Here is a 9,316-nt window from a genome sequence, read left to right as displayed (position 1 = left end):
CTCAGAAACCCTATACAGAATCGCTATGATTAGGCACTGACTTGACATCACTTACTAACAACAATCCATTTTGCAGGAGAAGAGTAGAAAGTCAAGAGGTGAGCGTCCTGCCCAAGGTCACAGGTAGGAAGGCAGATGCCAAGACTCAAACCCAGACCTAACCATCTGCCACACTGAGACCCAGGGTGCCCAACGGGCTCCGCCAGAAACATTCACACACATTTTTAAAGCAGTTGAGTCTTGAAGTGAGATATTCTAGAGGAACTGGTATCCAAACTGAATGAGGGTGTTCACATTGAAAGAGGGAAGCACCCCTGCTAAGGTTTCAGGGAACAGTTGGACTATGGTGGGCTAGCTAGCTGCAAAGCCCCTTTTCTTTGCTATACTGAGGTTCAAAGTTTGCAATTCCAGAGAGAAGGGCCAGGGGTCTCGTGAGTTCATAGGTGTCCTAAAGGGGACAGGGAACCTGACACAGAAGCATGGATTCAGGGTGAGTCCCTTTCCCTATAGCTCATACTCCCCTCCCTGGGAAGGAGGCAGACACTCAGCAGCAAAATAAGGGTGAAGGAAGTGGGGCGCAGGGAGGGCACCAGGCCAGGGGCCCGGAGGTCTGCTGCCCCCACCTACCCTCTGAGGATGAAGGAAGAAGCCTTGGGTTAACACAGAGTTGGGGAGGAAGCCAATGGCCCAGAGAGGCTGTGTCCTGCCCTGTGGTCTCTGCTCTGGCTACCTGGCCCTCAGCCCAGTGACCACCTCCCGCCAGCGATCGCCCTCTGCAGGCTCTAGCCTCTATTGGACCAGAAGCGTAGGTGCCCAATGGTGAGGGCTGGCTTACGTGTGAGGTGCAGGCTGGAAGACCCAGGGTGGACCTGTCTGCTCAGTGGTCCAGTCGTCCTCATGGCCCCACACGGGGGCCTGGTGCCTGGTGCCTGGTGCCTGGCGTCTGGCTGCGCTAAGATGGGCAAGTAGGAAACCCAAGACGACAGGACATCAATCATTCATGAGGCTGCTCTTCGAGAAACTCTAACCTCAGCCCAGTAAGGCCAAGTGACCAGCCTGGGTGCTCCAAACCCCTCACAGGGCTGGGTCCCTCTTCCTCTAACACCCCTTCCCTGTTCCTCAATCTGTGAGGGTGCCTCTCTTCCTCAACTGGACACATTCTCTGTTCCAGTCCAGTCCCTGGGGGCGTATATGGTGAAGTGCTTGGCTACTAAACAAAAGGTTGGCAGTTTGAGTTCACCCGGAGGTGCATCAGAAGAAAGGCTTGGTGATCTTCATAGCCATTGAAAACCCTGTGGAGTACAGTTCTCCTCTGAAAGCCATGGAGTCAAATAGGGTGGGAATCAGTTCAATGGCAACCGGCTTGTTAGTTTTGGTTTTCTGCTCCAGCCAGCATGTCACTCTACTAGGGGTCCCCGAGATGCCATCCTCTCCTCTTGGTGACAAAACCAAAACCATATCCACTGCCATTGAATGGATTCCAGCTGCCAGTGACCTTGGAAAACAGAAGAATGGAACTGCTCCCACGGGTGTCTGAGACTGTAAACCTTTCAGGAGCGGACAGCTTCATTCTGGGGGTCTGGATGACGCTGGTGAGAGTGGTGTTGAGGAGCTGAACTGGGCACTGCAAGGTCTAGCCCCTCCCCAGTCCTATGAGAGTCTTGCTGTTACCTGGGCCATCAGGGTCCTGCACCTTGTGGTTAGCAGCCCAACAAGTAACCCCATGCCCTACCAGGACACCTTCTCTTGGTAAAGTCCTGTCTAATTGCTCATGAGTGGGCCCCACTCTTCAGCAGTATTCTCCCCATTTTACAGATGAGGCACCTGAGGCTTGGAGAGGTTAGGGCAATGTATCCCCCAGCTACTAAGTGGCTGTGCTGGAGTTCAAGGCTGCTAAACGCAGACAGTCCCCTGGACCCACCTGGCTCTACTCGGGCCATCCTCAGCAGAGGGCAGAGATTAAGTCCTGGGCTGCTGGCCTCACTTACCATAATCCCCCTCAGGGCTGAGCCCAGGTTCTTGGTGCTCAGTGGGGCTGGGGGTGGACATAATCGGCTTTGTGGGTCCCTAGAGCCAAGAGTGCCCTTTGTGCCAAACCTCAGAACCTAGCTGCCCTCCCCACATGGCCACGGGGCAAGCAGGGGACTGTCCTGACCCCCAGGAGCCCTCTGCAGGGGTGGTGGCTCCTGGGGGTGTTGCCAAGGGGCCAGCCTTGACCAGGAAGAGGAGCAAAAAGGAGAGGGGACACCGGGAGTCCCAGAAGGGCAAGGGTGGAGCTGGTGAGCAGACCCTTGTTCAGGGACATGAGGGCCTGGGTAGTAGCAAGACATCCCCTAGAACCAGGGAGGATCAGGAAGGGTTACACTCTGCAGCCCCCTGGCTGCCTGCTCCTCACCACCAGTCCCACCGGCATCGTCCTGACCCCCAGCATGAAGCTGCTCAGAGGACTTACGGACCCCTGCTCAATCGGGTATTCGGGAAGGTCAGGTGGGGCCACAGTGGGGCTGGACCTGGCCAAGGGTGGGACTCATTGCCCCCAGTCCTCAGGTCTGCCCAGAATGGGGGAGCCTGGATTCTATGGGCAGGGTTTCTGCACTTTGGGGAGGGGTAGGTTTCAGGCGGGAAGCCCTGGTGTGTGGTTAAGTACTTGCTTGCTAAGCAGTTCTGACCCACCAGTCACTCCGAGGGAGAAAAAAACGTGACAGGCTGCTTCCCTAAAGATTTGTTGGCTTAGAAACTCTCTGGGGCAGGTTACCAGAAGTAGGAATCAACCCAACGGCAGTGGGTTCTATGGGAGCAGGAATGGGCTTCACCAGCATCCAAGTTCCCACTTCCTTTCTGTATTGTGAGTTGGCCCAGCTCAGAGCTTTTCTGAGGCCATCAGGGACAGGGGCTGAGCATGGCTAAAGGGGAAGACTGGGTGGCCATGGAGCTGTGGCTGATCTGGATACAATGGCTGTCTGTCTGCAGGACCGTGAGCTGGGCCCTGAGGAGCTGGATGGTGAGTGGCCATTCGCTGCTGCTGGGGCTCAGGGTGTAGGGGGCAGTGTCTTAGAGCCAGAGACCCAGGGACTGACCTCACCCCCCTGCAGAACTGCAGGTTGCCTTCCAGGAGTTCGACAGGGACAGAGACGGCTACGTGGGTTACCGTGACCTAGGTGCTTGCATGAGGACACTGGGTTACATGCCCACGGAGATGGAGCTCATCGAGGTCTCCCAGCACGTCAAGATGCGCAGTCAGTGTGGGCCCTGGTGGCCTCTGTGCTTCTCAATTCAGGGGACAGCCAGAGGGTGAGGGGTGTGGCCTCCAAGGACCCATTGGCTCTGGGACCCTGCAAGGATGGGGATGAGAGGGTAACATCCAAGCTCCCACCTCCTGGTACAGTAAGGGGCCCAGGTGATCTGCTAGGGACCTAGGGGCTCCAGCCTGGTTGCTGCTCACCTTTCCTCTCCTTTTGTTCCCCGGGACTACTCCTTGATAAAGCACACTGGTACCAGCCACCCATCTTTCTCTCTCATGCCCTTTTTCTCTCTCCTACCTCCTCTGTGACCCTGGGGATATATGGGGTAGTGTGTCCCCACCCTTCATGCCTGGGTGTCAGCTGCCTGAATTGGGGTTGACTAGGAAGAGGAAACGTGGTTCTTGAAGAGCGGTGAGCTCTATCTTTGGGAGTGATCTTGGGGCCCCAGGAGCCCCTGGTCAGGTTAGTGATAGAGATGAGGTGTAGTTGCAGACGGGGTCTTGGCTGTCCTGGACAAAATGCCTGACAGGCACTTGTGTGACTATCATTAATCCCCAGACAAAGATCCACTCCCCGTGTCCCAGAACTACATTTGTTTCCTTTTTAAAAGTTCCCCAAACTGGATGTGGCTTACAATTGATGTAAACACAGTATGCTACTGATGTGCGCTGTGGAGTTCGTTCTAACTCATGGCGACCCTGTGTAGGGTTTCTGAGGCTGTAAATCTGTATAGGAGCAGAACACCTTCTTTTCCTCCCAAGTACCAGCTGGTGGATTTGAACTGCTGATCTTGGGGATAGCAGCCCAGTGCATAACCCCACTATAACACCAGGGCTCCTCAGAATATAGTACAGCGAAGGCTTCTTTTCTTCCCCATCGATGGGATGTGGACATTGTTGCAAAATTTTTACAGTTAATGGCGTCTTGGAACAAGGGGCTACATGCTGGAGTTTTCAGTGACATTCACAGCCTACTGGGCTTTGGTGACACAGTGAGTTAAGGTTGCTCACTTAAGGTTCAAACCCATGCGCTGCTCTGTGGGAGAAATATGAGGCAATCTGCTCCCATAATGATTTACAGCCTTGGTAACCCTAGGGAGTAGATCTACACTGTACTTAGAGTCACTATGAGTTGGAATTTACAAGGGAACAGTGGGTTTGGGTTTGGTTTGGTTTAACAGGCTCCAAGAATCCCTGGGTGGTACAAATTGTTAAGTACTCAGCTGTTAATTGAGAGGTTGTGGTTTCGAGTTCACTCAGAGGCACCTCAGAAGAAAGGTCTGGCCATTTACGTCTGAAAACTCAGTCACTGAAAATCCCATGGAGCAGTATTCATTGCCAGGAAGGAACTGGTTTAACGGGGCCCAGCACTTTACATCCCAGTTATTGGAAGGGAGGTCTAGGAAGTCACTCAAAGTCAAACCCTGAAGTGGGGTTCAAAGTCTGGTGTCTTTCCCCGACCCTGAGTGCAGAAGCAATCCTGGCTCCCCTGCAGGCCAGATACTGAGGTTCCATCCCCTGCCTCTTGTGGGCTCAGGTTTTCTGGGAGGCACCGGCCTTGTGACTCCATTCGTAGGCCCCAGCCCTCACCACTGTGTCACTCTGCCTGGGCCCACAGTGGGTGGCCGCGTGGACTTCGAGGAGTTCGTGGATTTGATGGGCCCGAAGCTGCTGGACGAGACTGCGCACATGTTGGGGTTGCCGGAACTTCGCATTGCCTTCCGAGAGGTGGAGCCGTGGGCAGGCAGGGTGGGAGGGCGGACAGCGTCCTTACTCACTGGTTTCTCACTCAGGCCAGGGGACTCCCGGGCCTTGAAGCCCCCAGGGCCTCACAGTCATGCAGGGAGGGGTCGAGGAAGGGATCTATCCAGTGAGGCTTCCTGGAGAAGGGGCACCGCGTCTCAGCCTGGAAAGATGGGGAGGACTCGGGTGGGCAGGAGTGGATAAAACAGTCCTTTGGGCAGGCGCTGAGGGTTGGCGCTAAGCCTGCGGGGATCACAGTTCGACAGGGACAGGGACGACCGGATCACAGTGGCGGAGCTGAAGCAGGCAGTGCCCGCTCTACTCGGGGAGCCGTTGGCAGCTGCTGAGCTGGACGAGATGCTCCGCGAGGTGGACCTGAATGGAGATGGCACCATAGACTTCGACGGTGAGTCTTCCTTCCAGATAGCTCTTCCCGCCCCGTGAGCTCAGCGCCTCTTAGTCTCCAGCCAGACGCCAAGCTCCGCCCCTTCAATTAAACTCCGCCCCTCTGTCCCGCAGAATTTGTGATGATGCTCTCCGCCCAATGAGGTTCCGGGAGGCGGAGTCAGTTGGCCAGGTGGTCCCAGATGCCTGTTACCAGTATGAGTGTCTGGTGCCACGCGCCTCTGAAAGGCACTTCACCCAGTCCCCTTCCTTTCCCCCCACCCCCAGTTCCCCTAGGGGTGGAAAATACCAGCCGCCCTAACTTTTTCTACCCCTGACCTCATGGGTCCTGAGCATCTGCTGGTGAGGTCGCTGTGTATCTCCCCTCCCACTTCCTCCCACCCAGGCCACCTGTAGGAATATCTCCCTCAGCCACCCACCACCATTCTCCAATTCTTTAGTGTTGTTATAATAGAAATACCACAAGTGAGTGGCTTAACCAAACAATTATTTTCTCACAGTTCAAAGTCAGGGCACCCACTCTAGAGGAAGGCCTCTAGAGGAAGGCTTTCGATTTGATCTCTCTGTTGGATCTAGGGGAAGGCCTTTGTCTCTTTTCAGCTCCTGTTTGTTCTTTGTGGTGATGTGTGTGTCTTCCCCTCCATTTGTGCTTGCTTGCTTAATTTTAATTATATCTAAAAAAAGAAAAGAGATTGACTTTAGACCCACCGTACACAAATACAGCCTTATTGATCAAGAAAACCCATTTCCAAATGGGACTACAACCATAGGTATAACACTTAGAATTTACAGTACATATTTCTGGGGGGCAGAATTCAATCCCTAACACCCAGCCCCTTAGGTTTCCTCCAGCCCCTTAGGAGGGAGGGAGTCCCCAGGCATTGACCATGTCCGCAAAGGGGCCCAGAGGGATCACTACTTATAAGCAGAAATGTAAAAAAGACTGAATGGAATGATTCCAGGCACCAGTCAAAAATCAACATGGAAGGGATTGGAACCATGGCAATGAAATGATATACGATGGAATGAATGTAAAACTAAAGTTCTCTCATGTACACGATCATATAATTCACAATAAAACATTAAAAAAAAGAAATCAAAGCTGATTGGGAATAGGCATGGTGGGGTTTCCAGACCTGGATAGAGGTTCTGGAGCTTGGACCCTAACACCCGTAAGTGGCATAAGACATGACCTCTAACCTGTAAGAGTTTGGGGGGCCAAAAGTGAACCTCTTGAGTGTAGCCTAAGGCCTCAGAGTATTAGCTTATTCCTGAAAGGGATACTAAAATACATCATCTACCAGCTTGATCAAGTGGCAAGGATATGTGCCTTAGGTGAGATAAAGATACCTTAGAAAACCAGAAACTCCAAGCAAGAGAATAGTCCGCCTCCATGGTGTGGAAAGTTGAAGAAATTGGAACTATAGAAAGGGCATGTTTTTGACCCAGGGCACTGAAAACTAAAAGTCCCGCAACCCTGAAGATAAACTAGGATTTTATTGTTGTTAAGTGCTGTCGAGTTGGTACAACAACCCTATATAGGGTTTCCAAGGAGCAGCTGGTGAGCTTGAACTGCCGACGTTGGGGTTTATATGGCTTTGCAGTCTGGCACATTAACCCAGAGCGCTGCAGCAGGCCTCAGGATAAGACATTGCAAATCACGCTCTTTTTCATGGCACCCAGGAAACCTTCGACTGTTTCACCATGAAGCTGAACATCCCTTTCCCAGCCACTGGCTGCCAGAAATTCACTGAAGTAGACAATGAACCCAAACTTCATACCGTTTATGAGAAGCAAATTGCTGCTGACTCGCTGGGTGATGAGGGGAAGGGTTATGTTGTCGGCATCAGAAGTGGGAATGACAAGCAAGGTTTCCCTTGAAGCATGGTGTCTTGGCCAAAGGCCACATCCACCTGGCTTGCTTCTGAGTAAGGGGCATTCCTGTGATAGAACAAGGAGAACTGGAGAAAGAAAGCACAAATCTGTCTGGAGTTGCACCCTTAACTTCAGAAGAAAGGTTAAAGAGGTGGATGGAGTTCTTACTAGGAGGCCAAGCAGGGACAGTAAGAGAGGAAGGCTGACTGGTGAACAGCTGGCCAGATATGGCTTCGTTGTCTTGTGAGCAGCTTTGGCAGGCAAAGCAGATCTGACAGAGAAGATTCTCGTGGGCAACGGGGAAAAATGTCATTTCTTCTTTTTCCCCACACTTCCCCGGTGACCAAAAGTGTAGCCAGCTCCCATCCTCATCAAGCCCCAGTGCAAATCCTGCTCTCCTGTAGTTCAGAGTCCGGCCAGGGTGAGTTGGGGGGTTGGCTACGCTGCTTTGGTGCCTAAATTCAGGCAGTTTCGGCTCTAGACGTACAAAATCTTCAGAACCAGGAGACCAGCATTTGACAAGTCACCTAGCACCCCGATTCCCTGTGGTTTTAACAGATACTGAAACCAGCTTCATCAAGGGCCCCCACAAACTACTTCTGGATTGAGTCCTCTGAACATAGATAACATCAAGGTGAATAGGAACTCCATCTAGGGCCAGGAACCCTGCTGTCACATCCTCTCCACAACCACTTTGTCAGCTCCTTGAATTTCAGGAGCCCCCCCCCCAGAGGTTTCTCCTCTCCGGATACAACAACTGTATTATTAGTTTTTACAAATACGATGACCCTGCAATGCCCCAGAGACAACATACAATTTTAACTCACACAGAGAAATAAGAGAGGATATGTCAAACAATGACCAAGATGCAGAGCCAGGAAACATTTCTGAGGAAAAAAGGGTACCTTCAAAAGATTGACAGAAAGAGTGATGAAAGCAAGGAGAACACAGGAAACACTTTATAAGAATCCAGAAAAATGAACAAACAAAATAAATGCAAATTTTGCAACAATATAAACTTGCAATTAGAAATCCAGAAGATTAATACTCAGATCTCAGAAATGGACAATACATTGAAAGGTACAATGGAAGGCCAAATTGCGAACTTGAAGATAAATCTCTTAATACTGGTAAATTAGAAGAACAATCAGAAAAAAGAATGAAAAAAATCCGAGTAAAGTCTAAGAGTTATGTGGGACACCATAAAGAAGGAGCAACTTATGGGTGATCAGAATTCCAGAACAGGAAGAGATAATAAAAAGCCCACAGAAAATTGTTGAAGAGTTGTTGGAAGAAAAAGTCCCTAACATCATGAAAGATGAGAAGATAAGCATAAAGAAGCTGAACAAATCCCAAACAGGATAGATCCTCAAAGAAAATCACCAAGACATGTCACAATCAAACTTTCCAAAATCAAAAACAAGGAAAGAATCCTGGGAACACCTCGGGGGAGAAAAAGAAAAGTTACCTACAAAGGAGAACCAATAAGATTAAGCTCTGATTTTCCAGCAGAAATTATGCAGGCAAGAAGGCAATGGGTTGGCATATATAAAACTCTGAAAGGAAAAAAATTGCTAACCAAGAATCATATACCCAGCAAAGCTGTCCCTCAAATATGATGGCAAAATTAGGACATTTTCTGATAAAAAGAAATGAAAGGAATTTGTAATTACCAGACCAACTTTACAAAAAGTGCTAAAAGGTCTTCTTTGGACTGAAAGCCAACAACAGCAGACAATAATTTGAGATTACCATACATGACAACACCACCCAGAACTCAATCCAGATATAGAAGGATTGAAAGTGAAATAAACTTACAAGACTGAAAATAGGGACCCAGAGATATCAATGTATAACAAAGTCAACTACAAAGCAAACAGAGGGAATCGTGTAGATACAGGACTTCCAAATGGCAAGGAAGTCAAGCAGATTTCAAGATAAAACAGACTGGTTTAAGTAGGGAAAAAATAAACAAATTACAGGGTAACCTCAAAGGAAAATAATACACTTGCACATCAGGTGAAAAAAAAAGAAGAAAATCAGAAAGTTTTC

The 9,316-nt window shown here is 50.4% G+C and overlaps 1 protein-coding gene across 1 annotated transcript; it reads left to right on the top strand.

The window, feature by feature from the left end:
• The first annotated feature begins 2,122 nt into the window (after positions 1–2,122).
• CABP4 (calcium binding protein 4) lies at positions 2,123–5,532 on the top strand. The gene is made up of 6 exons (XM_006861060.1): positions 2,123–2,482; positions 2,971–3,001; positions 3,093–3,236; positions 4,860–4,969; positions 5,243–5,390; positions 5,504–5,532. Exons 1-6 carry the CDS (start codon positions 2,123–2,125, stop codon positions 5,530–5,532), a joined length of 822 nt encoding a protein of 273 aa, XP_006861122.1.
• Positions 5,533–9,316: the final 3,784 nt, after the last annotated feature.

This window comes from Chrysochloris asiatica, unplaced genomic scaffold (genome assembly GCF_000296735.1).
Source record: "Chrysochloris asiatica unplaced genomic scaffold, ChrAsi1.0 scaffold00040, whole genome shotgun sequence".
Taxonomy (NCBI): Eukaryota; Metazoa; Chordata; class Mammalia; order Afrosoricida; family Chrysochloridae; genus Chrysochloris; species Chrysochloris asiatica.
The sequence above is the reverse complement of the archived record's forward strand: the minus strand, read 5'-3'. Positions and strand labels throughout refer to the sequence as shown.

Bases quoted from the DNA above. Each gene is read 5' to 3' on its own strand.
- CABP4 (XM_006861060.1), top strand. From the start codon at position 2,123: ATGGCCACGGGGCAAGCAGGGGACTGTCCTGACCCCCAGGAGCCCTCT. The intron at 3,002-3,092 runs GTGAGTGGCCAT...ACCCCCCTGCAG, and splicing joins GGGCCCTGAGGAGCTGGATG to AACTGCAGGTTGCCTTCCAG. The intron at 3,237-4,859 runs GTCAGTGTGGGC...CTGGGCCCACAG, and splicing joins CCAGCACGTCAAGATGCGCA to TGGGTGGCCGCGTGGACTTC.